The 27,139-nt window shown below is 46.9% G+C and overlaps 5 protein-coding genes across 5 annotated transcripts; 4 read left to right on the top strand and 1 right to left on the bottom strand.

Annotated features, from left to right (window-relative positions):
• Positions 1 to 4,580: 4,580 nt before the first annotated feature.
• Positions 4,581 to 5,244, top strand: PtA15_2A737 (uncharacterized protein; the record flags this gene model as incomplete). The annotated part of the gene is made up of 4 exons (XM_053166788.1): positions 4,581 to 4,586; positions 4,669 to 4,836; positions 4,897 to 5,065; positions 5,141 to 5,244. 4 exons carry the CDS (start codon positions 4,581 to 4,583, stop codon positions 5,242 to 5,244), a joined length of 447 nt encoding a protein of 148 aa, XP_053017975.1.
• An 8,543-nt stretch (positions 5,245 to 13,787) lies between these two features.
• Positions 13,788 to 14,723, top strand: PtA15_2A736 (uncharacterized protein; the record flags this gene model as incomplete). The annotated part of the gene is made up of 3 exons (XM_053166787.1): positions 13,788 to 13,935; positions 14,028 to 14,110; positions 14,208 to 14,723. 3 exons carry the CDS (start codon positions 13,788 to 13,790, stop codon positions 14,721 to 14,723), a joined length of 747 nt encoding a protein of 248 aa, XP_053017974.1.
• A 436-nt stretch (positions 14,724 to 15,159) lies between these two features.
• On the bottom strand, positions 15,160 to 17,172 carry PtA15_2A735 (uncharacterized protein; the record flags this gene model as incomplete). Its single annotated transcript, XM_053166786.1, has 8 exons — positions 15,160 to 15,458; positions 15,555 to 15,745; positions 15,827 to 15,929; positions 16,006 to 16,177; positions 16,331 to 16,338; positions 16,450 to 16,602; positions 16,818 to 16,896; positions 16,996 to 17,172. 8 exons carry the CDS (start codon positions 17,170 to 17,172, stop codon positions 15,160 to 15,162), a joined length of 1,182 nt encoding a protein of 393 aa, XP_053017973.1.
• Positions 17,173 to 17,451: 279 nt separating this feature from the next.
• On the top strand, positions 17,452 to 18,857 carry PtA15_2A734 (uncharacterized protein; the record flags this gene model as incomplete). Its single annotated transcript, XM_053166785.1, has 3 exons — positions 17,452 to 18,152; positions 18,241 to 18,341; positions 18,430 to 18,857. 3 exons carry the CDS (start codon positions 17,452 to 17,454, stop codon positions 18,855 to 18,857), a joined length of 1,230 nt encoding a protein of 409 aa, XP_053017972.1.
• A 6,802-nt stretch (positions 18,858 to 25,659) lies between these two features.
• Positions 25,660 to 26,704, top strand: PtA15_2A733 (uncharacterized protein; the record flags this gene model as incomplete). Its single annotated transcript, XM_053166784.1, has 4 exons — positions 25,660 to 25,953; positions 26,043 to 26,200; positions 26,290 to 26,398; positions 26,516 to 26,704. 4 exons carry the CDS (start codon positions 25,660 to 25,662, stop codon positions 26,702 to 26,704), a joined length of 750 nt encoding a protein of 249 aa, XP_053017971.1.
• Between the last annotated feature and the right edge of the window lie 435 nt (positions 26,705 to 27,139).

Raw genomic sequence — 27,139 nt, 5'->3', positions numbered from 1 at the left:
CATTGAATAAGGCTTACTGATAATGCTACAAATGTGGATCAAAGAGTTTACAAACTCCCAACAGGTGACCAAATTGCTTAATAATAATGCTCAGGAACCTTGATTGGACAATGGGACTTTGTAATGGAACCAGGTTGGGCCCAAATGTGATTTACACAAGAGTTGTGTCAGGTAACAGAGTTAATGATTCTGTGCCCATCCCTCAGAGTCACATTCCTTTCACATCTGACCCAGATAAGTCTGGAGCTGTCTGGACTGCCTTCCAAGCTCATACACAAGAAATTTCCTGTCAATCCGGCCTCCTCCCTCACAATCAATAAATCTCAAGGTCAAAAAATTGGTAATTTTGGTGTTGTACTTGATCATGAACCTGTGTTTTGCATTGTCAAGAAGCAAGTCAAGCCAAACTACTAAGGTAGTGATTCCACAGCCTGAAAGTGGCCAGCCTTCATAATAAACTTCAAAAATTGTTTAAAAGGAATTTCTCTCACATCTTAAGAGTTTTTGAGTATCTCTCATCACCATTTTTCCAAATATTTGCTTTTTCAGCAACAAATTTTGTGTCTTTTCCCAAAATAAAATGCCCCTATTTCACCCAGGTTTCACTTGAAATGTTGTTTTTCGACCTATTTTTCAGTTGAAATTTGGTTTCTCCTTTGACTGAATGCATAGTCACCCTGAAATTGCATCATCAAAGGTTTGAAAATTTTATGTCATTTCCTTTGCTCTGTCCCATTCCCTTTTGGGCCTTTCACATCCTGTGACTTTCACACCCCCTGTAACCCCAAATTTGGGGGCTATGCCCTTGCTGTGATTTACAAACCCCTATGACTTCAACACCCCCTGGAACCCCAAATTTGGGGGCTTTCCCTTGTATTTACATATTCAACAGCCCCCCGCGGCCAAGCTTAACTAAGCCTCTCCAAGGAGGCGTGAAGCGTCTCTGAAGGAGAGGCTTAGGACTAAAGTCACATTCTTTGCCTGAGGCTGACAGGGTTTTGCGCAGAAAATCACATATTTTGTATTTACATCTCTATTCCCTCTCCCTCTCAACTTGAAATTCAAAGCCCCATATGCCAGGTTATAGCTCTCAATCTGAGCTGTCCTGTACATATTTTTTCAAGTAGAACCATCAAAAACTGGCCGCTCAGTGGCCATTCTGGTGAGGGCTATTCCTGAGCGATGCAAAGAAGCCATCGGATTATCCAAAGGTTGAGGTAGGACACGCTCTCACGGTTTTTCCAGTATTGGATTAATATGGGCAGGTCTCTCGAGTGCATAAGCGAGGAGTCCCACAGGGTTTGACATATGATGACAAACCTTAATTTCATGTGTTTAGGCCGGACTGGCTATCCGGTTTAGATCAGGCCGGATAGGCTCCCAGGTGGAATTTCTACATCATTTTTTTTTTCAGTAGATGGTGATAGATGTTGTTTTGGACACATGAGATTATGTAGAAACAAAAGCTGATTCTAATGGTACCGGAGGCTGTGAAAAAATCAGAGGGGTATGCGGTGATATGGGGGTTAGAAGGATTTTTTCAACATTTGGCTGGGCAGCCTCAAGCCAAATGTTGGACATTATAGCATCTCCACCGCGGGAGCTAAATTGAGGGACTAAACCAAATTTAGCTCCCCAGATCCAATTTAGCTCCTCCACCGGAGGCGCTAAAGGCTACCCTAAAGTAGGAAAACCCATCCGGGGAGCTAAACCAAGACCAGATTTAGGACACTATATGGTGTTGCAAGTGCGTCTGGGCACTCACCAAAGTTCGGCCGAAAAAAGGCCAAGCGCGCGTGGCCAACCCTAAAGCCAGCTTGGCCAATCCCAAAGCGTGGGTGGCACACGTCCAACCCCCGCTTGGCACAGTCCAAAGTTGGGGTGGTTCGGGACAAAGCCCCGCTGGGCCGAGTTCAAGTGAGGGTGCCACGCACGCCAAACGCTGTGCCGGCCATCAAGGAGAGAAGTTTCCCTCCTCAATGGTTGGTCTACAAACTGGTCATCGAGAAGGGAAGACTCCCTTCCTGATGATTGATACAAGTATTGACCACCGCGAAGGGAGTCTTTCCTCCCCAATGACCAGCCTACAGACCGGCCATCGAGAAGGAAAAGCTCCCTTGTTGATGTCTGATGTGCGATGTCATTGTTGAGAAGGGAGAACGTTTCCCCTCCTTGAGGGCACATCGTTCTTGCCTTTCGAGGCAGAGACGAGGGCCGTTGTCTGATGACCGGCGTGTTGCATGCCAATTCACAGATCCCCTCGGCCAAGCAGGACTTGGCTGTGTGCCAAGCTCTGCCCCCCGCGCAACCTGCCCGATCAAGCCCGCTGGGCACATACCCAACCCCCGGAGGCACTCGGCCAAGCGGGAGTTGGGTAAGTGCCCAGACGCGCTTGCAACACCATAGCTCCCAGCTCCTCTGACACACATATCACACAGCCGGAGGCCTGTGATACTCCGCTCCTTCCCGCACACAACCCCCGATATCCCCAACCCCAGACATCCACGTATCAACGGCCGTCCTGGCCGAACCGACTATTGTACACACAAAAAATATATGAATGGCCGGTACCGGACATTGAGGGGACTCAGCAGTACAGTACCCTCCTTTGATGACCAGTCTGTGCCAGTCATCAAGGGGACTCACCACCTCTCAATGACTGGTACAGACCGGTCATCGGGAGGATGCACAGCTCTTGATGACCAGTCTATACTGGTCATCTAGGGGAGTCACCACCTCTCGATGACCGGCACAGCTGGCCGGTCCTCGGGAGGACGCACAACTCTCAATGACCGGGCTGTACCGGTCATCAAGAGGACACACATCTCCTCTTGATGACCGGATTGACCGGTCATCGAGTGACTCGCACAGCCATGTCGATGGCTGGTACTGACTGGCCATCAAGAGGACTACATCTTGATGGCCGGTACTGACCGGCCATCAAGAGGACTACATCTCGATGGACGGTACTGACCGGCCATCGAGAGGACTACCTCTCAATGGCCGGTACTGAGCGGGCATTGAGAGGACTGCATCTCGATGGCCGGTACTGACCGGCCATCAAAAGGACTGCAAGTCGATGGCCGGTACTGACCGGCCATTGAAAGGACTGCAAGTCGATGGCCGGTACTGACCGGCCATCGAAAGGACTGCAAGTCAATGGCTGGTACTGAGCGGCCATCAAAAGGACTGCACGTCGATGGCCGGTACTGACCAGCCATTGAGAGGACTACATCTTGATGGCCGGTGCTGACCGGCCATTGAGAGGACTGCATCTCAATGGCCGGTACTGACCGGCCATCGAAAGGACTGCATGTCAATGGCCAGTCAGTAGTAGTACCGGCCATTGAGAGGACTGTATATTGCTGCCATGTATTGACCGGACATCGGTATTGCACCTCTCGTGCTGACTGGCCATTGGGGAGTCGGGGGTAGCCGGTTTCACAACCTGGAGGTGCTACTTTGGGAACCTTGCGGTGTGAAAGAGACCTTGGTCGAGAAGCTAAAAATGCGCCGCAGTCGCGCGAGCCTGGGATTTAGTCCCTCAGATAGTCCCCCGCGGTGGAGACGCTCTAAAGGCACAAGTCCCTCCCGCAAGCGGGACCGCGAGCACAGGGAGGGACTTGTGTTAAGTTTGTATAAGAACCCTGTGAAGGGGTGAATCTGACGATAAGAATCACGTCGCCTTGATCAGCTCAGGCACGCTTGGTATCGGTCCAACTCTCGGTGTTTTGATTACTAACCTGACGATAAGAATCACGTCGCCTTGATCAGCTCAGGCACACTTGGTATCGGTCCAACTCTTGGTGAGGAAAGAGTAGAACCGGTACCGGGCGAGCTGACTATACTACAACTGGTTCGGGCGCAGCCGCAGTACAAGTGGGAACGTGCGGATAAAACTACATAACTATATACAGATGAGAAGTATAGTTACAGCAGTTCCGAGAAAGCTTGCGTTTCCGGACCTGCGATTCTGCCCCCCGAACTCAACTTCAACTTCAGCCACATCCCCCCTGTATTCTGGACAGCCCGGGTTATACAGGGCTGTGGGGCCTGACTGGGCAGTCTGGTGCCCTGCCATGCCACACGGGGCGCAGGGGAGTGGAGGACCACTGGACTCACAATTTGACGAGGAGTCCAACGGTGCCACTCTCCAAAGCTAAAAGCTAGCTATCACAAGGATAGCTTTTGCAACAAATGCATGTCCCTGTATGGCAACGGCCATACAGGTGGCAATACAGGTGGCTGAAGTCGAGTTCGGGGGGCAAAATCGCAGGTCCAGAAGCGCAAGCTTTCTCGGAACTGCTGTATGTAACCTTGATGTTTGTCTGGGTTTGTAACCTTGGCAATCTCAACTCCTAACAGTTCGCCCCGCGGCGGCGTCAAATTTGAGGCCAATCCGCGCTGGACAATATTCAATTTGATGTGCGAAACAATGAGGCTGTGCCGTACAATATTCAATATCACTATCCTACAAATCCCATGTGCCCCTTCCGCTCCCTTCGCCACAAAACTCGCCGACCTCGATATACCAACAGTCACAACAGCACCCATCACCAACATCAGCCCAACCAAGCATCATGCCTGTTAGTTCGTTCTCCTTTTCCCCTGTCGAGCAGGAATCATCCTGAATTATTGAATCGTTTGCTTGCCTTTTTTTATGTCCAGCGTCGCTCCAGTAGCAGCAGCGGTGGTAGCCGCCCTTCAACTCGGTCTGCATCCACATCCACTCATCAACCTGCGCAAGCTCGTCCCCCAGCAGCTCCTGCTGCTCAACAATCTTCCGTTCCTGCTATGCAACAGCCAACCTCATCCGGTCCCGGATTATTTGGTCAAGTGAGTGATTTCTGTGGGGCTACGTCATGTGCCATACATCTGACACATATGTCTTGCCAGATGGCATCCACCGCTGCCGGTGTTGCCGTCGGTCACACCATGGGACAAGGTCTTTCGAGCATGTTGTTTGGTGGTGGCGGCTCGAAGGAAGAAGCCCCGGTTGCTGCCACCCAGTCGAAGGCATTCGATGAGCCCCAAATGGGAGGCCAGTGTGAAACGGCTGCCAAGGGTCAGCCCATCTTACTTCCTTCCCCTTGATGAACCCCTTTATCCTGATTCTTTCTCCTATTGTTCGAATCGGTAGATTTCACCCGATGTCTCGAAAGCACCAAGAACGACATGAACAGCTGCAGCTACTACCTCGAGCAACTCAAGGCCTGCCAAAACATGTTCCAACAAACTCGTTAAACTCTGAAGGTGCCTTAACTACATAGCCCCATCACTGCACCCAGCTTGCTTGAATCTCGAATCACAACCATCACCCTTGCATCCAATTGGTAGATAAAAAATTCATTGTTTAGCGATATCACCAAGAATTCTGTTGAGCAATGCGTCTTTTACCTTTTACATTATGGGCAACAAACTGTGCAGGAGAAATATAACATCTGTCTACACACTCTGCAGCCTTACCCGTCTCTCTCTCCACTACTTTGATGAGCATAGTTAGCTACTTGTTTGGCCCATGAAATCAAATGGGTCGATCTTCCCTTACGTATTCGACACACTTTGCTTAGGCAACGGTGTATCGGCTGTGCTAGGAATCTTATTTGCACCAGCCTGAGCTTGGCATTTTTTCCCCTCGTGAACCAATCATTCGATATTCCGATGAGCAATTACAACATAAACTTTCTCTTGTAAGGGAAGGGCAAGGGAGAGCTTCTTGTGAGACGAAAAAAAGTAATCTCAGTAAACAAGTAAGGTGCTCCGGGATTAAAAAACTGATCTCGGCGCATTATTCAAGCCAAGGTGTTTGCTTAAATAGCGTAACTGAAATCTTCATCCAATCTGAGTAGTTCACTGATGATCAAAATTTGAATATTGACAACATGCGGATTTCGATTTTTTTTGTTCTACATAAATACATACTTGGCTTCATCATAAAGGTACATTACCACAAATCATATTGGAACCTTGCGTCAGCATCTAGTTTAGATAGGGTTGATTCCATTTTACTTTCTGCCAGCTTTCGCAATTGGATATCGTCAACTTGCCTAACGTTAAGGTGCCAGCAGGCAAGTCGTGCAATTCGCCTATTAATCTGTTCCATTTGATAGGACGAATCACAGACCTTGGCATGTGGCTGTCCAGATATCGGCCACTCAAGCTTCTTAAAAACGCAATTAAGAAAAGCAAGGCGGAATTGAGTACTGATCCTTATGTATCTCTGTTTGTATTCTCCAGAATCATTGAAATAAAGAACTCCTTGAGGAAAAGCCTTGAAAGAAATCTGCTTGATCTTCCCTAGGATTTCATAAAATTTTGGTGACAAATTTGGGCTAGTCCTGAGGCCCCAATAATAAACACCGTTTTGAGATGTTTTTGAAAAGTTTTTGATAATGAACTGAAAAGTATTTGAAAACAAAATGAAAACAAAATGAAAACATTTTTTTTTCAAAAATGGTTCAAACACACCTCCTGGGTGTATTTGAGTGCATCTGCAGTATTTTTGAAATTAAAAAGTGTCAAAAAAAAGTTCAATTTCTTTTTTGGGCAAGTTCAAAAACTTTTCAAAAATATCTCAAAAAAATGTTTATAATTGGGGCCTCAATATGATATCCATTTCATCTTGATCGTTTTGGTTGTATTCTCGGAAGTACAGTTGCGCAAGGCAATAAGCTGTTCTTTTTTTTTCTCGGTCCGGACAGTTGGGGGGGGATTTTTTATTTATTTTTGGGGGTCCGGAAGGTAGAGGGGTCATCTTTTTCCCGCATTTTGCTGCGGGTGGCTTTTTTGAGCAAGGAGACTCCAAATCCGTGCCATAACACACTTTCTTTGAGTGGCCACACTCCAAATTAGCTTGAGTGTAGACTCCCAGGCAGACCGGGAACTCCAAAATTGTTCATCACCGATAATCCCACAGGCAAGTTTTTTTATTGTTTATGTATAATTTGGGTTACACTGCAAAGATAAATATAGCTGACCTCTGATAAACCTCATGTCTGTGCAAAAATTCATGCAGATCAGCCCTCAAAAATGACTTGAATCTCACAAGCTGCAAAGAGTCAACGAAGAAGGCGCCATAGGGAAAAAAGAGAGGAGGAAGCTGAGAAACGAAAACCGCCCAAGAAGAATGTGAAGTGTCATTCAAAACCAATAGTTATTGATTCTGACAGCAATGACGATGACATAGAAATTCTTGAGCAAAGAAATCACAGCAATCTTGTTGAACAGACCTCGGCTAATGCTAACCAGACCGCTGTCGATGTCGAACAGACCACCACCAATTTTGAACGGACCTCCGCCAACATTGAACAGACCTCCGCGACCGATGTTGAACAGACCGCCGCTAACCTGATTGAACCAACCACCACTGATGTCGAAGTTGAAGAAAATGCTTTTGGTCTAGAAATAGTGATTGCTACTAACAGCAAAGGCAACGAAATTTCCGCCTTTCAAGAAGCTGAAATTGAAGCAAGAAACCAAGCCAATGACCTCGTTCGTTGCTTCGATCTTGCGATGGAAAATGAAACATCAGACAAGGATAGCGACACGGAAGACGATGAAGAAGAATCGGCTCAATACTTCTGGCCCATATTCTCTGGTGCGACGACTGCGGTTGCTAGTGATGATGTCGTTAACGCACGGAAATTGAAATCAGGGAAGAAATCCTATCAGCAGCCAATTCCGAACCCCAATTTGTCGTCAAAAAGGCTTGTCCCAGCCTCTCTCCCCAAACAGACTAAGTCTGATAGGAAAAAACGGCGGACTGAAGCTATTGGCAAGAAAAATGATATGTTTGAAAATTATTTCATCCGACATCAGCCTGTTCGAGTAGAAGCAGATCCCACAATCGATCCCAACCTAGAATCAGCTACTTTGGATGATTCCAATCCTTCGAATAGCAGCCGTGTCAACCACAAATCTTCCAATGCTGGTCTTGTCAATCGCACGTCTGTTGATACTGGTCTCATCCACCACAAATCTGATGATGCTTGTCTTCTAAACCAAGAAGCTGAATCTCTTGATGATCGCCTTGATTCGCTACTGGAAAAATATCTTGCAGCTCCAAAAGAGCCTACTAGCGGAGAAACGAATGACAGAAAAGCTCGTGAGAAGTGGCAGGAACTCAATTCGGCGCTCGACACGGCCACTGCAACCTACAGGAGGAAAGAGAAGAAGGAGAAAAACTTCAAGTTCCCTCAACTGATGATCAAAAACTTGTATCATTTTAATAATCTTCGCCTGAAATACAGTCTTGACGGAACCCCTGCTCCCAGTGCCGCTGCATCTCTTGCAGCTGCCCAAGCCGCTATCAACCAACGCTCTTTCGCTTCCGGAACTGCGCCAAAAGCCAGAAGTGGAATCTATCTTGCTCGTTCCATTCAATTTGAAGCTAGGCATGTGATCAACAATAAGTCTCTCTCGGAAGTGAAACGAGGCAATAGGAAGACTCATCATTCCTTACTGGACAATGCCAAACTCCGAAAAGAATTGCTTACTTGGGCAGCATCTCAAACCCCCGGTCATGTGAGCAATTTTGTTTCACCTGTTTCTCACAAAGTACTTTGTTTATTAAAATATCCTTGGCCTACACAGGTGACTCCACTTACTTTCCGCGAATACACCCTCCATACGGTTTTCCCTCAGTTTGATATTAATCGCAGCCTCAGTCGCCAAACTGCAACCCGCTGGATGATCAGGCTTGGATATCGTCCTCAAGAGTATCGGAAATGTCTATACTTTGACGGACACGAGCGACCTGATGTGATCGAGGCTAGAAAGAAGTACATCAAAGAATTTGACCTCTATCGAAAGCGATCCAGAATCTATGGTGGTGACGATCTCGATATGGCTCCTCAAGTTGACCCCGCTGCACTAGGTGATGGGAAGGAAACGGTATTCATATACCATGACGAGTCGACAATTCACGCCAAAGAGAAGCCTAAATCTTCCTGGTTACTTCCTGGTACGACTGAGTTACGGTCGAAGAGCGCCGGACGTCTTATTCACATCTCTGATTTTATCCTGGAGACCACCGGAAGGTTAAAACTTTCGGCAGAGCAGTTTGCAGGAACAGGAATCGAGTCTGATGATGCTGCCACCATCATTTATCTGGGCTCCAATGGGGATAAATGGTGGGACATGGAGCAACTGTGCCATCAGGTTGCTAAAAAAGCCATTCCAATTTTTGAATTACTTCATCCAAACTGTCAAGCAGTTTTTGTTTTTGATTGCTCATCTGCACATGGCGCTTGTTCGAAGTCGGCTCTGAGAGTTCAAAACATGAATCTCAGTCCAGGAGGCAAGCAATCACGACTACGAGATTCAGTAATTCCGTGTGATGATCCACACATCCCACAACATCTCCGTGGCCTTGCTCAAACCTTTGTTTATGATTCTTTGCACCCCGATCCAAAACGAGCTGGAAAGCCAAAAGGAATCCAAGTAATCTTGGAAGAACGTGGCCTCTGGGATTATTATAATAATTTACGGCTTAAAGAACGCAAACCAGCCTTGAAACTCCGATGTGATGTCTGTTCAAAGTCTAACGCGCGAAAGCACGCATTGGTCCGCTCAGAAAAACTTATTCGACAAGCCGAAGCCACTGGGTACTTCTTGAGTGAAGAACAATGCGTTGAGGAGCTTATGGTTGCAGAAGGTCACCGCCCGGAGGACATGTCAAACCAACCAAACCTAACTGCCAAGAGTGTTGGCTGTTGTTGGTCAAATATTTTATCACATCAATCGGATTTCGCCAACGAACGACCATTGCTTCAACAGATTATTGAAGATGCAGGGCACATCTGCCTTTTTCTACCCAAATTCCACTGTGAATTAAATCCAATCGAGCTATTCTGGTCGTTTATCAAAGAATGTGAGTACTGCATCCAGATCGATAATTCCCTATTCTTATTCAATTAACCATACAGTTGACAAATCTCTAACAATCATATTTTTAGCTTACCGAAAGCAATCTCACACCGCCAAAACATTCCCTTCCTGCAAGGTACTTTTTGAGAAAGTAAGACAATCGTGCTCCACTGTCACCATCCGAAAATATTTCCGCCGTACCGAGCGGCAGCTCTCAGTTTATCGGCAAGGCTATACCGGTCGCCAATCAGAAATATTGATGAAGAAATACAGCTCGCATCGGTGTATCCCCAGAAGAGCTTGCATGGATTTAGAGGTTATGAATGCCTGATTCAACCCCTTGTTTCTCAGGTCACTTGCTATGTATTCTTTTTTCTCACTTGATTGCTCCCTAATATACATACATAAATACAAATGTCACTCGCTTTTTTGTTTCCTCCATCTGAAGAGTCTTGCCCAGCCTGCATGTCCAATGCGGAGCCATGTTGTACATACATACATATGTAGATGGTCGGCCTTACTGCATAAATATGGCTTTATGGGTGTCTTATATCCATAAATACGCCCCTAAGGCCATAGTTATGTACTTGCGCGCAAGCTTTGAGAGCCGGTCCGTAAAGTCGGGTCAGAAAAAAAAAAAAAAGGGCTGGGCAGAAACCTTAGCCGAGATATTTCTGGACTGCCCTTGGTCTGAAACGCACAAAAATGTGTTCAGCTTGTGGTTTGAGCCCATGGGCCTCACAACTTAAGGGCCCGCGTGCAAAATGTAAATTTTGCAGGCGCGCCAGCACAGCTTATTGCCTTGCGCAACTGTACCTGTTTGTGAGATCAAACATGATATCTATCATTTGAAAAATGCAAGCACCTTAGAGGGTTTTGCAATGATTGGCCTTAGCTACAACCAGCATAAATCATTACATTCTGGATTGCTTACCTTCTATTCGGAATGTTCTTGTACACACCTCAAATTCCTTAAGAACTTCCTGTAGCGTATTTAAATGTGAATGCCACGTGGTAGTTTTTGTTAAGACAGTCCAGAACTTCATTTGCGCATTGAAGTAGGAATTCTCCTACTATATCCTCATCATTTTCTTGTTGATGTGCTAATGGCTTGACCTTTTCAAAATAGGAAAACCAAGGGCCTTAGACTTGTTGAATTTCTTCATTAAAATTATGGATCTACTCCTATTCAATCCACTTACACTGTTGGCTCCATCCTCTGGAATAAAATATCTACCATCTCCCAGAGCTGCATTCTCTATTATGCTTAAGGGTTTGGAGAATAACGGAGCACCTGAAGTTGAAGATAATAAAAGAGGGAAAAAAGCTAACAAGAGATCATGCCACAGTTGCATTTTTACTTGATGTTTAAAGTGAGGGTAGATGTTTGAGAGTTCCAAAGAAATTCAATTGCAAAATTTCCTATTTTTTGGTCCCTATTGCTTATATTTACTTTGCATAAAGCTCATTCTGCATCAAGTCTCAGCAAAAAGTGAGTATAACCAATCAAGACTTGTATCCAAAATAAAAAATTAATTAACCAAATCTTTGGTTATAATATTGAGTATTGTGTTGATTATTATACTCAGGTTTTGTTTCTTTTTGTATGCTTCTCACATGTCACTCTCATTTATTCATTTCACAGTTCTGTTACATGTTGTATGTAGACTACCTGAGGCAGCAGGCGTGGAAGGACTCCTTTCCTCATCCTTCCACGAACCTCAAACACCGCCCCACATCGTGCCTGCTGTTCTCAGGTAGGTTATAGTTTCTTCATTCTTTCTTCTCTTTTCCTCTTCTTCTTTTCACTCTTCTATATTGATGTTCTAGTCTAACATGCAATCTATGATCCTTCCACGAACCTCAAACACCGCCCCGCATTGTGCCTGCTGTTTTCAGCCCTGATCATCTCAGCATATTGAAGGGAAAAAGCTTTACATACAGGGTGTGTTGGATTTCTGTCTTTCCACTCATCCCTAAAACCCCTTCACTTTCTCCTCACACCATCTCCACCTACTTTATCCTCCTCTACGGGCTTGTTTTCAGATCAAAGATATTCTACACTTATGAGTCCACACATTATGGTCTGCTTGTATTTAGTGGTCATGTTTTCTCGCCGTACTAGCCTTGTTGACTTTGCTCCTTGCCTAGATTAGTTTGTCAAACTTTCCCAAATCCTTCTTATCCTCTTGTGTGTGCACTCTCTGCTGGGGATATTGATGTACCTTTTGACATGTTACAATGAGTTGAGAAGTTTCTTATTCATTATCATTTTTTATTCATTTTTCTCTCACCCACAAGTTGATGCCATGTACATAGTCTATATAACCATAGCCTAGTCCAGAGTAATCAACTCATTGGTTCTCTCCTTCTTTTTCCGCCCTTGAGCCGTTCCAGTGAGAAAATCCTCCTCTCACTGTCCAGAATATCCTTGCCGCTTCTCCACCCCTTTTTTTGGGCCCTTTGGTCGAAAACTCAACAGGGTGCTATTCCCTTATTCCGCAGACAGGGGCTTTGAAATGAAATAGGTGCTTGAATACTAAGCTGTCTTTTTGACACAATTCCAGAGGGTCTGATTCTGTCCCCCGCAGGCAGGAGTGAAAGAGGGGCTTGAATGAAATATGGTCTAATTTCCTGCAACTTGCCCTTAGTCATGCTTTGCAATGTTCCAAGGAAGGTTTTTCTACCGGTACAATTTTCATCCGGTGGTTTTAAGTTCAAGCCGAAGTCAAATGTTTGCCAAAACAAGGTGCAATTTCAATACTCCGCAACACCGTCCGGAAAAAAAAAGGGAATGTGTCATCCCAAAACAACTTGATTCAAAATGTGTGGTTTTTGAGGAAAACAAGATGTCAAACTTGCAAAAAGAAATCTTCTTAATCTACTTAGGCAAAAAAGATTAGCCTTACTTCCTACACGGATGAATTGGCTCCACTGGAGCACCGGTGAACTCTTTGCTCTTAAGCAGGCCACAGAAAACTGTCCATGCTGTTGAGGGGAACACGGGTGGATGATTGAAGCTTGACCAACATATGCATTTCCAGTGACTACTACAAGGTATTACAAATATCAAGCACAAAAGTTATACATAGTTGGTATTCAGTGAGGTTGAACCTATGAAATGCTTACATGCTGGTACCAGTGAGACTGAAGATATGGTAAATTTAACGTTATTTTACGGATGCTGATGATGAAACATTCATAGAAATTAACTCCATGTGAAATTAGACAATGTCAAAGTAGAACCGGGTACCTGCTCTTTCTTTGGCCAACGTTGTACCTAGTACTGGGTCCGCACCCGACAGCGGCAGGTGTGAGTGGTACCGGTTGACATTCTCTATGTGGAATGTTGCAAATGATGAATTCTTGACATGTCAAGATTTTATGACAATTTCATGACCAGCTTCAGTATAATGAGAAATTTTCCAATGTGAACTGCCCCAACACCAGCTATGGGCTGAAGCTTTGGTAGAGGCATACAACAGGCAGTAGGGCTATCTCAACGCAAGTGATTCTCCCCCTCAGAAACAAGAGGATTCCAATGGTCCAACCCTCAACCGATGCCTCCTAAAACTGCAGAAGTTACAACAATAAAGTAGAGGGTGGAGAGGCATAATATTTTGGTATTGTGCTGAATTCCGGATCGCTGCTGTGCAAGTCCCGCTCATGGTCAGAGACGTGGAGGTGCGCGGAAGCTGGACGTCTTCACACGGACCAGTCGACAAGGGGACAGACCCAGTAGACACGTCGGTTGAGTGGAGCCTGTATCTAGTGGTGGTGCCAAGACCTGACTCCACGATTCCAATTTCCAGCATATCATATACTGAAGAGCTCACCACCAGCGACTGCCAATCTACATCAAGGAAATCGGGCAAGGAAGGGCTAAATTGACATACGTTTCCGAGAAAAGGATCGAGATAATGGCTTGGCGGACAACGAAACTGATCGCGGTGCCGATCTATCTGATTCTCATCTCGAACGGCCTCATCAACTCGCTCTACTTCTACCTCGATGCGGGTGCTCAAAGATGCTTCATTGAAGACCTACCTCTGGACACAATCGTCAATGGTATGCTTCAGGTTCCCCCCCTTGTACAGTTACCCCCATCGCCATCCTCACCCACCTCACGCTTACGCGGAATACGCACACTTTCGAAACAGGCAAATACAAAGGCGAGGAGTACGATAACACAAAACATATCTATCATGTCAACCCTCAACTGGGCGTACAGATCACCGTCACAGTTCAGTCACAATTCATTGTATAATTCTCAAGGGAATCTAGGCATATTGACTTCCATCATCTTTGGGTAACCTAACTTTATCTGAACCAAAACACAGGAGGTAGAAACTCAAGAGAAGGTAGTCAATACGCGAGGGATTCCGGAGGGCAAGTTTACATTTACGTCGCATGGAGCGGGAGAACACATGATCTGTTTACGGACGAACTACACGGGCGGATGGTTCTCGACGCCGCAAGTGAAGATGCATCTCGACATTACCGTCGGAGAGAGTCGGATGGACCAAGACTACGAGAAGGAACATGTCAAGGACCTCGCTGGACGGGTCAAGGAACTCAATAACCGTCTGCAGGATATCCGGCGCGAACAACAGTTCCAACGCGAGCGTGAGATCCAGTTCCGTGATCTCTCAGAAAAAACTAACCAGCGTGCCGTCTGGTGGAGTCTCGTTCAGATCGTCGTCCTCTTCTATATGTGTGTTTGGCAACTTCGACATCTGAGAGGCTTCTTCGAGAGCAAGAGTTCGTCAGATATCGTCTATTTGTCCTCTCAAACCTCTGCTGACGCCATTCTTTCTGTTTACGCCATTTGTTTTTCTCGATCAGAGCTGAGATAATATTGCCCATTACCAACCGGACATACCAAACTTTTGTTTTCTCTACATGAGACCCATAAAAAATCGCTCAATTGTCTTTCTCCTGTGGATTTCTGTTCATCTGTCTTGTTTCCTATCTTCCTTATAACAACCTTTTTTCAATTTTTGTTTTGCAGAGAAAAGTTTTGGTTTCAATTCCCCATTGCAACTAGCAAGCAGCCATCCAAAAAAGAAAGGAGTGCATAGGGCTCAGCGAACAAGCCCTTTTCAATCGTGGGTCGGGTCAGCTGCTATCCAAATAAGCTTCATTTACGATCGGACTAGAATCGGGGCATTATGTACATCGGTGCGAGAACCCTTGGGGGTAAGCCCAGGCTTAAAAACGTTACGCATGATTCAAGATCTGAAGCAAGCAGCGAGTTGGGGTACACTTGAGTGGCACTGAAGGCAAGCGCGTTCAGATGAACCGAAAGAGAAACTTTTTCCCGGACCGGCCGCTCATACTTTCCTTGACAGTTTCACGGACGATACTCTCGGCCTGATCGTTGTGGAGATCGACGATGGTGGCATTTTCATGCTCGACCAAATGGCCGCGGTCGATCAAGCGAACAAGGTCCTCGAGCATCTCTCTGTAGGCGATCTTAGAGGCCTTCATCCGCCAATTGGTGAGCATGAAGCCTTCCAGCTTGAGGTTCCGAAAGATCAGGAGTGAGGTGGGTACGACCAACGGTTTCATCGACATCCCTCCATAGGTGACTGTCCACATTTCAGAAAAGGTCCCCTACCATTTGAGTTGCTCTGCATTGTAGATGGGCCAAGATCTAAGCGGCCGCTCCGGAGACATTTACTCACTTAATCGACTCCCACTCAACATCCATTTCATCATCCCAACTGTTTCGGCATTCCCACTGACACAATTGAGACCCAAGGTGATCGGCTTGCTTGGTTTCGGCCGCTCGGTCAGCTCTTCATAAGTCATGATCGTTGTTTTGTTATCCGATCCCAGACGAGTTAAATACCGCTTGAGGTCTTCAACGTTCGGTCTGCGGAAGATCCAACCAAGTGTTTAGTTTGTTGCTTTTCACCAAACACGCACAGACACAAGATTAATGTTCAAGGTGCACCTGTCTCTGATCAGGCCGATGCATCCTAAATCCCACGCTTTACAAAGCTGAAGCAAGTATTGACCGACACTCGAGTTGGCTCCATTCTGAATGATCCAGGTATCTGTTTAGTTGGAAGAGGAGGTAAATCTCTTCTGTTGAGTCGGACAGCGCGCCGAGAAAGTATGTGTCAATAATACCTGGTGATGATGGTTGAGGGAGATAGTCTTTGATCATGCGGTAGGCCGTTGACATGTTGACGGACATCGTTGCCGCTTGAGTTTCGCTCAGACGCTCTGAATTCGGCAGCTTAATCACATCTTCGGCCGCAAGATTTGTGTGCGATTGCCATGTTCCTAGTTGCGGTTTTCCCTACACAAATCAAGGTCGGCGGATGCGTGTTTGCGTTATGAATTGGGCGATAAAAAAAAAGTTATGAATAGCTCGTTATTTACCCGTCCATGCCATTTCTACGCTTTCTCTCTCTTTCTCTCTCGATTTTGATGGTGGAATCGAAGTACGTACCATGAGGACTTTTGTTCATTGGTGTTTGCGGTAGCCACAAGTGTAAGGACGAGAGGCGTCGATCAAGGAACACCTGAGTTTTTTTGGTTGAAATTTGAGGCAGACGATCTCGAACTGACCCCAGTCGCCAATTTTCCAATGCTTTGGATCTACCTCGGCTCCCAAGCTAACCACCTCAGCCAAGCCTTCATTCCCGGCGACATAGAACTGCTCGTCTTTGATCAGATCCTTTCTTATCTCGGGCTTCCATGGATATCGCCCTTGAATAGTGTCTGTGGTTTTTGATCATGATCATAAAAAGAAAGATGAGTCTTGTGATCATTAGGTCTTCAAGCCTTTACTAGCCTTTTTAGAAATGTGCATAACTTATGTCGGCTGGGTCTGTTGGTTAATTTCCCCGGACGTAGAAATAAAATTGAGTCTCTGCTTTAATAATCTCGATTCTTCGCTAGTTAGTGCACCTGGACAGTCGAGGAAGCGCTCATACTCAGAGTAGACAATCTGAATCTCAATCCCAATTCGTTTCCCTTCGGAGGCCCCAGTGTGAATTTCTTCAGGACCAGTACCTAGACAGAGTTAACATATTTTCTCTCATCAATCTCCATCTCATGATTGTAATTGTTCATCTATCAAAAGGAGTTATAAGAATGGAATGACTTAAGTACTTTGGTTGGATCGCCATTCTGGGTGTAAGTGATAGCCTTGGCCAGCGTATGATGGGATGCTGCTGCTGCTGGCCTCGCGAATCTGTTGTGGGATGGTTTTATGATGGTCCGGAGTAGATTTTGTTTGAATTCCATCTGTCCAGCTGATTGTTCAGTTGAGCTATTACTTGGTCTCATGCGTCATACTAGTCCAGTCAGGCGCCATGACCGGTCAGGTCTCTCTCCCCCGGACCGTTTTGACTCCCCGGAATCGGGGGTGCTAGTGGATGTTGTCACACCACTGTTTTGTTCGTTCCAAGTGCAGCCGAGGCCCAAGATGGGCATTTGGTGAAGGAACCCAATTGGTTGAGGATACATCACTGGTAAGTTATTCATCTACTATAGTAGATCCAATCACGATTCACATCTTTCGCTAATCACCCTGCTTTCTCTTTGGGAGCCAGACAGATTTTATTAATGGAGAAATTTAACCGAGTACTCCATCTCAGTCGATCGGTTCACTTCGACTGTACCATCACCATCGACCAGCTCATCAATATCCCACTGCTTAACGGAAGGTTTAAGATCAAGTGGAAGTTCAACCAGCCCACCCAGGAACCATCAACAGCAACGGCCACACAGGCAACCACTAACACCAGCCAAGCCATCGAACATAATAATCACTTTGACTTTCATCCACCACCAGAATCACACCAGCCAGGCCCATCATCAACCCAGCTAGTCGAGCTACCCATCAAATCAGAGCCCAGTGGAGCAACCGATTACCACGAGATCAAGAACCATTCGGTCCTCTTCCGACATGCCTTCCACTGTCCCATCTCCGTCAATCTCGACAAACAGGCCATCCTCCAACCGAGCATCCTGACAATCATCATCAAGGAAGAACACGTCAACGAGCTCGGCAGGAGGGTCGTCAGTCGACACGGCTCAGTCGATATCGATCTCAGCCAGTACACCCCTATCATGAACATCGTCGAAGAGCACTCCAACCTCCATCGGCCTCCACCCGAACACCACCATCATCACCATCATAATAACAATAATAATTCCAGTCGGATCGAAAAGGCCAAGTTCTTGTTGAGAGAGTGTAAGACTAATGCCAGTCTCAAGCTTCAGATCCAAATGGACTACCTCGGTGGTATGACACCCTTCAAGATGTAAGTCATCTACACATCCTGCATATCTTACCAAAAAGAAAAATTCTGAGTGCTCAGATTCCGAACAATTTATTCACTAAACTTCCAGAGCCAAAAGTCTCGGTACTATCTCCACAACCAACATCAGTGCACCGTATGCGGAAGTGCAGATGGCTCGAGCATTATCACAACCGGATGACATTAGATCGAGTGAGTATTCCCACAAAAAAAAAATCAGCAAACAGTGGAAAGGAAAACAGAACAAACCTTAAATGAAACATTTGTTCCTTTTCTCAAGTTTTTAATTCACGCCAATCGAACACGTGTTCTCCAGGCTCATCGATAATATCATCAGGCTCGAGCCAGCACAAGTTCAGCATGACGAGCAACAAGCCTGCAGGCTTATCGACGACGAAAACACATGGACTAATGGGAGGGGGAGGAATCGGGTCAGCCCTGCAGCAACAAACCCAGCCGATGCTCAAGCTCTCCACCCACTCCGGACTCCTCGGCAGTCACCAAGATCCCCCCCACCACGAACATCCTCAGGATATCACCTCCCAACTAGCCAAGAACGTCATCGACGCCATCTTCGCTAACCCGGCCATCCTCACCCCTACCCCCGCCCCCTCCTCAGCTACCAAAAGTCGTCGCACTATCCATCACCTTAACTCGCATAAGAAAAACTCTACCAAACGCTCTGTTAAGTCTTCCCGCTTCTATTAATCATGCTTTTTTTTACTGGGTTCTTTGAATGTTTGCCTGCTCGTCATGTGTACAGATAAGTATTTTTTTTCTCTGCGGGCCTAATATCTTTGATTTCTTGGCCATTGCCTGTTTATCTACATACATACAATACGCTATTGAAAACTTTCTGCTTAATTCCACTTAGTTTTAGATATAATGCATGCCTCTGTTTAAATAGATTAGATTACATAGGTTTCCTTTCTCTGTTTTTTTTTTTTTTTTTTTTTTTGGCAGGGCACTCAATACATATTTCCTGCAATGCTGACTGCTTTTTGGATGAAGAATGTGCCATATAGATCTGGCAACACATACATGTACCCGAGCAGCCTTGAGCATCAGCTCGTCTTTAATGGGAATTGAAGGGCCCATCTGTGCTTTGGGGATTAGCATCTTGCTTATGAATCGGTCTCAAGGATTTGATGATGGACCTGGGATATTCCAGCATGCAACCTTCTTAGACTTCGTTGGGATCTGCTCTTTTTTTTTTTTTTTTTTTTTTTTGAGTGAAATTTGGCCTTTGGCATTGCTCACTATGAATCTTAGAGACGTCATGATGAAAGGAAATAACAACTGTAAAGTCTACTACACAACACATAAAATGAGAGTGAAATCAAGTCGAGGTCTGGAGGTCATAACATGTTTAATTGGTAACAAACAAAGAAGAAAAGAAAATCGCGAGGAAAAGAAAAGACGAGAAATGGGAATCATCGAGGGGGAAGTTGTTCTTGAAATCGACTTGTCTTGCTTAGGAAATTTGCCAAAGCCACTTCAGCTTTCCGATTATTGAGGATTTTGTCTAATCTCTCTGCCCTGAATCGAACTTTAAAGTGTCGAAGTTGTTTTCGAAGAGCCGCCCGTTGACCCTTAAATTTCGGGCAGAAATTCATCAGGTGAGAAACCGTCTCCTTGGCCCCACAATTTGGGCAAAGAGGATCGAAGGCCCTACAAATACGAAAAAGATGTTTTTTCAGCGCACAATGACCTGAATCCAATTGATTGACTAGAGCGCTGTAGCCCATAGGTAAGTCAGAGGGCGCCGGCTTTACGATGGATAGGCCCTCCACCATCCTGCGAAAGACCTTCTTGCAATTGCTGTTGACGTCCAAAATTTGCGCTGAGGGGGACTCCAACGCGTCTTTGGCTAATTGATCTGCCAATTCATTGCCTACGATGTCCTTATGACCCGGACACCATACGAACGAGACCTTTAAGCATGCTGGGAGGTCTGCGATGGCCTCATTAATTTGAGAAAACAACCATTGCCCTGGCTTCGGAGCGACTGGATTCTTGGTCCTCAGGATGACACCCTGATTATCAACAAAGATGAACACCTGCCGATGTTGCGATTTCCTGTACAGCTCCTTGGCCAGCCTGATAGCGGCTAAAAGCCCCGCTGCTTCGCTTTCGTGATTCGACAGGACCGCCCTATTCCCAAGGGAATATGCGCTGAAAACGTTCAGAGTCGGGCAAATAGCCGCGCCCGCTCCTCCCTTCTCCGGGTGGAAAGACCCATTGCTGAAAACCAATAACGCCTCTGGATCTAGAGAATGTGAGGAAATGAGGGACTTAACCAAGGATAATGCGTCTTCCTTCGTCAGCCCTAAGTTTGTGTACACCAATTCCCTTGATGGTCGGGGATCAAAATCGAACGAGAGGTGGATCCGCTCCGGACCCATCGCAATGGCATCGTCCACCAGTTTTGCCAATAGTCCGGCTCTGGCCGCATCAGGGAAACGGGCGCCTGAGTCGGCCCTGCTAGACAAAATAAACGATCGAACAACATTACTAGCTTTCACCGTTATTATCTTTCTGTAGAAAAAAGAGAGGCTCGTTTTGATAACTTCACCAAAAAAAGGACGAGCCGCCGATCTCGCCTGGATAAATTCGGAAGACGTTGACTTGAACACCCCAAGAGTAAAAATCCCCGTCAAACGATCAACCTTGTTGGCCAATGATTCGACTTTCCCCTTGTTAGGCTTAGTCGCCCAGATCGCTGCGCCATAGGTGATTCTAGGAACCAAAACACTCCTGATCAGTTTCAATCTGTCCGGCTCCCTGGCGCCCCAGCGTGAGTTGCCGAAAATCCTTAGCTGATTGAATGTTTTGTGAGCTTTTTCTTCCAAGGCCTTGAAATTTTTATTGAACAGGAGCTTCTGATCCAACCATACTCCCAACCATTTGACATCCGTCATTGGTTTAAGGCGTTGAGCCCCGAAAGGGAAATCCTCCTCCGGTACCTTGCCTTTGGACAGCCAGAGGAATTGAGCTTTGGCTTGGTCGAAGATCGCCCCATGGGTATCACCCCATCGAAGCGAACGTCGACCTTCCTCAATCAACAATCCTCTGGCCACCTCCGTTGAGCTTGCTGCGACCAAATGGACCACGTCATCCACGTAGCCTATTGAGACTGAATCTGGGGTAGTACAGAAGTTCTTGATCAGCAACGAATTGTTGTACAAGATGTATAGAATCACAGAAAGGGGGGAGCCTTGAGGAAGTCCGATTTTGATGGGGAACACCGTCGAGGTGAAGTCGTCTAGTCTAACTGTTGTTGCCCTGTCCTTCAAAAAATTAGCAATGATCAATATCAAATATGTCGGACATTTTAAACGGAAAAGGTAGTCAATGAGCCTGTCGGGGTGTACTGAAGGGTACGCCGACTTCACATCAAGAAACAATGCCGCCACAATCTTCCCTTCTCTCCATTTTGACTTGACCCAGTGTTCGAAGGCAAAGAGCGCGTCCTCCGTCCCTGACCCCTTGCGACCCCCAAAATGGCCGTCAGCAAGCACCCCGGCTTCTTTGGCCCACGCCGTGAGACGCCTGGCAAGAATGGGTTTGAACAGTTTGCTCATGGTGCTGAGCAATGCGATGGGGCAATATGCCCCTGGGTTAGTGTAGTCGGGTTTACCGTGCTTCCGGATAATCGCCGTGACTGCAACTTTCCAAGAGGCCGGGAATTTGCTTCTTATTAGTATGCTATTGTACAATTTTGCCAGACTGTCTGCTAGAGGAGTGGAAAAGGACTTAAGGAGTTTGTTGGCAATTCCATCTATCCCTGGGGCCTTCTTCGGACGGACCCGCTGGATTGCTGAAGCAACTTCCTCTTTCGATATCGGGGGATAGCTGCCAAATCTACACAACAAATCCAAATTCACATCCAATAGATCAATCGGTGTATCAGTCACTGAAGTGCCTTTGAAAAGTAACTCAGCCTGTTGGTGTTTGTCGTGCACTATTGCGCCGCCCTCACCCCTCAGGGGCAGGACTTCCCCTCCCAACAATTTTGAAGAAAAGTGGAGAACCCTAAAGAGATCTCCCTCTTCTGGGTTCTCCAGGAGCCTTCTCCACTTCTGCTGCTTCAGGGATCTAACAAGCAAAAGGAAAAAGTCATTCCACTGCTTATAACATTCGCAGGCTTCAGGGGACTTAGCCAATAGCATCCACTTCCGTGCCCGGTTGCGAGTCCGAAGGACCGGGTCCAAGGTTTCGCAACACCACCAAACCTTTGCCTTGGCGTTATTGGACTGGACCCTGCGCCCGAGCTGCTCCTGGGCCTGTTTCAAACACAGTGTTAGTTTCTTGGCGTGTGTGTCTGGGTCCTCTGGGGTCTCAGAGGCAAAGGACGATAACTTAGCAGTAATGAGATCAATCTTCCCGTTATCCAACTCCGACCACTTCGGGAGCCTCCAGTGGTAGGATGGAGATGGTCGCCTCATTGTGAGCTGGATCTGTATCGCCTGGTGATCGGACCCAAAGTTCTCACTTGAGATAGCCGTCGAGGCAACCAGCTTGGAACCTAAAAAGTTTGCCCAAATCAAGTCAATTGTGGATCCCTTACCCTTGGATGAAAAGAAAGTGGGGATGTGTCTTGGCAATGCAAGACGAAAACCAAAATACAAAAGTGAACTTAGCAGATCTTGGGCCTCTGGCTCGACTTTCCGGACTCCTGGAGGGTTCCAATGCCGATGATGCAGGTTGGCATCCATCGCGATAATCATCGCCTGTTGTCGAGAATAAAATTTTGTCAGCCAGTTCTTCAACTCGGGGATTGCGGAAAAGGATGACGGAGGGTTATATATGTTCAGGAGCCGAAAGACCTTCCCGGAGGGATGTTTCACTTCCACCCCAACAAAAGTCTGGGAACCCCCCTCGAGTAGCCTTATTGACTCCGAGGGGATCGACCGCTGTATATAGATAACAGTCTTATGTCTTTTGTTCCAGCACCTGGGCACATGTTCATAAGCGACATATGAGCGCAAAGCTGCATGTTGAGGCGGGCAGAGATCAAATGAGTTGATCCAAGGTTCCTGAAGCAGTAAAACATCAAAAGAAAAAGACAAGTTCAAAAGACTTAGCGTGACTGATTGTGAGACGTGGCAATTCAAATTGAGCAGAGAGAAGGCGTCGGGGTTGATGTTTTGAGAGGGGGAAGAAGCGTTGAAGTCATGAAGAAGGGCATTGGCGGAGGCAATGTGAGAAGGAGAATCTGGCGGGGAGACTTGAGAGGGATGCTGCGGTTGGTGTTGAGTGTAGTCGCGAGTTACGTTGGTTGTATATATCATTGAGAAGGTAGGGGTTTTTTGTCGAACCATCCCTTCTTATAGGGACAAGTTAAGCTGAAGGGAGTATGATCAACGCCGGTGACGCCAACGATCTTGTTCTTGAGGCCGGCAGTGCAAAGCACACAGGTCTTGACTCCTCCGATGCCGTCGGGGCACTCATTTGTTGGGTGTTTGCCCGCGCATTTCGCGCGGAGGGCATCTTCACGGCACCACTTGCCGAAGTGTCCCATTCGCAAGCATTTGAAGCACTGAGGAGGTCGGGGCTTGAAACGTTCAGTTCGGTGGAAATCAAAATTCAAAAAGATACCCGACTGCTCAACGCGGCGGGCCAGATCCTTGTTGACGAACGACAGGACAATGGACCCTGCCTTCTTGGCCGACGGTTCATTGGAACCCATCCATTGAACACGCGACAGGTCCGAAGCTTGGAAGCTGTTCTCGGAGGCGAGCAAGCTCACATTGGCCGGGTTACTGATGTCAAAAGATTTAGGGACACCGTGCGCCATCACAGAGTATGTACTCGGGGTGGCCTCTAAGTCCGAATGCACTTCCTTCGACCACTTTTGTTTGTTGGTCATCAGCCACTTTTGGTGGGCTCGGTTGTTGGTGTAGAACGACACATCCCCCAACGGCAGCATGCTGGCGCCGCGAATGGCCACGTATTCTCCATCGACTTTGGCATCGAGTTTGACTAGCGCCTCATTGGCTCTCTGGACTAGCGCGCACTTGGGCACGTCCTTGAGGGTGGTGTTTGCCGGATTCGAGTGTATGATTACCCGTTTCGGCTTGAGTGAGGCAATGGTCTGGGCGGGTGGAGGACGCGTGTTCGGCGCGTGGATTGAACCAGTAAGGCCTGCGGAGGCCGCAGACGCGAAAGATTTGGCCACAGGAGCCGCCGGCTTGGGACCAGTCTCGAAGAGCTTTTCAAACTCGGCCATCTTCTTCATGATAGGGTCGATCTTGGCATCGACCTTGGCGTTGAGCTGGTCGACGGTGGACTCCAATCGTTGGACCAATCGTTCGTTATTCTCCGAGAGTTCCAGCACCAAGTCCGCGAGTCTGGCATCGAGCGTGACCGAGCCGTTTTCGTCACGTACGCCAAACGTCTTGGTAAGCAAGATGTGAAGACTAGACGCGGGGGGCATGTTGATCGGGCGGGGAGGAAGGCGGGCCTCCAAATCTTCCATCATGTCCGAGTGGTCCGCGAGAGGCGCGCCGGACAGTCGAATGGGGTCGGGGGGGCGGTGAGTGGGAAGCATGAGCTGCCCAAGGGGATGGGGGGGGGGAAAGAACTTTTCTGATGTTAGTAGGGGGTTGGTGGGTTTTTGGGGTGTCGACGCGTGTAGGGGTTTTTTTTTTTTTTGGTTCGCGGCAGAAAAGTCGATCTGCTCTATGTTGCTCATTCTCAATCTCAGGTGCCACCGGTCAATTACAGTTCGGTTTGGCCAATGCATTGGCATTGGTTATGTGATAATTTTCATGATCTTTGAGCAGAGCACGCCAAGGGAACAAAAAATGGTAGGGTGATCTCTGAAGTCCCTGGAATCGGACAGCTCTGCATGGGCGAACTTTTAACAAAGGCTCTCTGGAGGAGGGCCCCGCAGGGTCTCTGTCCCTCCTTCGGCTCGCGCTTCACGCGTTCGCGCAAGGGGCCCCTGCCCGCCCCTCAGAAGAGGGACTGACAAAAGTTCGCTGCATGGGCTGGCGCGACCCCAAGATGCGGTCTGAAACTTCCGTGGTAGCCAAGCCTCGCAATTGAACACCAACGCCTAGCCGAAGCTTGAAGCCGAGAGCTGAAGTCGTCGGAGGTCGTCGTTCGGCAAGGTGCTTTCGTCCCGTCAAGAAGAACACAAGTAACCATGCCGTCTCTTGCCCCAAGGGCCAAGCCTAATATATTCCGTCAAAGCAGGGTCTCTGTCGTCCGCGCCTGCACAAAGGGCATAGCCACGATGCCCATAATCTCATCGCGCTCACCCAACCCTTGGTTCTCATCCGGCGTTTCTTGCTTTATGAGAGACTGTCCATAGTCTACTATAAAAGAGGCATGTTCCCTCACCCCAGTATATTACACCAACCTCTTACCATCCGGAACACCTCCGCATCGTTCAGCTTGTATAAAATAAGTAACTCTTTTCATTAGCCTGTGTGTATAACAGCAACAAGTCTCATCTCATCACAATCTAGCATCGATTTTCAACTTCTTCTATTGCATAAAAATGGTTTTCTTACGCGACTTGATGTCAGTGCTCATGGTGAGCATCTGGGTGAGGACGGTTATTGGCGCGACGACGAATGCCTTGGATGTGACGAACAAAGGCGGCACCGTGACGAATCCGTCGTCGGCAATGGAGAAGACCGTGGCTGCAAGCTTGGCCTCCAATCGCGGCGAGCTCTCCGCAACTTGTCACGCAGCTGCCGCCTCAATGACTGAGGATGTGGGTGATTGCGCGGACCTCCTCGGGATGGTCAAAATCCGCTTGGCCAGGGATTCAGTGTCTACCCCAATCAAGGTCAGTAGTCCTGTCTTCTTCCAACCTTCTTCTTAGAACCCACAGTGACAATCATGAATAATTTTTTCCGTTCTGGCGCTGTTTCTTAGGATTGGTTGAAGACCATGTGTGCAGCTACCGAATGCAGTGACAAGGCCCTTGCCTCTGCCGCTGCAAAATTGACCACCGGCTGTGCTACCGAAATGAAAGATAAATACCCGGACGCTGGGGCTTTTTACTCTATACTCACTACCTACAAGACTATAAGGTATGTCACTTGATAAATAATTCTTCACTTTTTTGTTTTGTTTTTTAATCATCCATCCATCCTTCAATTTGGGACTGGTTTTATTCCAGGACTGAAGCCTGCCCAAACATCGACGCATTGGAATTTTGTGATCCTAAATTAGAAGGTCATATGAATAAACAGGCTGCCAACAAGCGGCCATTCTTTTCAGCTCCTAAGGTGAGTGCACAGTCATTGCTTTCGCAGATGATCAAAAAACGGCATCACCCAACCATCACAAAAAAGTACACAATCTGAACAAACTCTGACACTTTTATAATCTATATTTGAATTTAGGCGGCTTATTGTGCTGAATGTGCATCACAAATAAACTCACTCAGGCCGGGCTTCTGCAAACAAGGCGAAGTAGCAGGCCCCATACCTGTCAGACCCATCGTCGTCGGCCTTCCAGCTCCTAAAGAAACACTTAAAGTAACTCCTAAAGGGAATCCTAAAGGAGCTCAGAAAGGAGATTCTAAACCTTGATCAGCAAAGTATTCCCAATCACATTAGAGACACGTCCAACTACGTTGTTTTGTGCAATAGCTTGTTCATAAATAGCCCATATCTGTACCATTTTCGTCCCTTCAAAATTGAATTTACTTGATATTTAAAAACAGTTAAGAAGAGACTAAAGCCATCGGCAGTTTTTGTAATACTATTTTATCAATTTCATATTCTCCTCCAACAGTATCAATTATTACATATTTTTCCCACGGGGAGGAATTCTTTGAAAAAAAAACCCCTTTCACTTAAAGTAGTGCTACGGCCCGAAAGATGGGGTGCTTGCCCATGGGAATGGTCGACTTCTCGTCGGCTCTGCAGCCCCTGAAGAACCAGATTTAGTCTGAGTAAAACCAGATTTTTAGGAGAGCTGTATCCTAGCACCACCGGGAAATCTAGTTTTACTCGGACTAAATC

This window comes from Puccinia triticina, chromosome 2A (genome assembly GCF_026914185.1).
Source record: "Puccinia triticina chromosome 2A, complete sequence".
Lineage (NCBI taxonomy): Eukaryota > Fungi > Basidiomycota > Pucciniomycetes > Pucciniales > Pucciniaceae > Puccinia > Puccinia triticina.
Note: the sequence above shows the minus strand (reverse complement) of the source record. Positions and strands in the feature narration are given on the sequence as shown.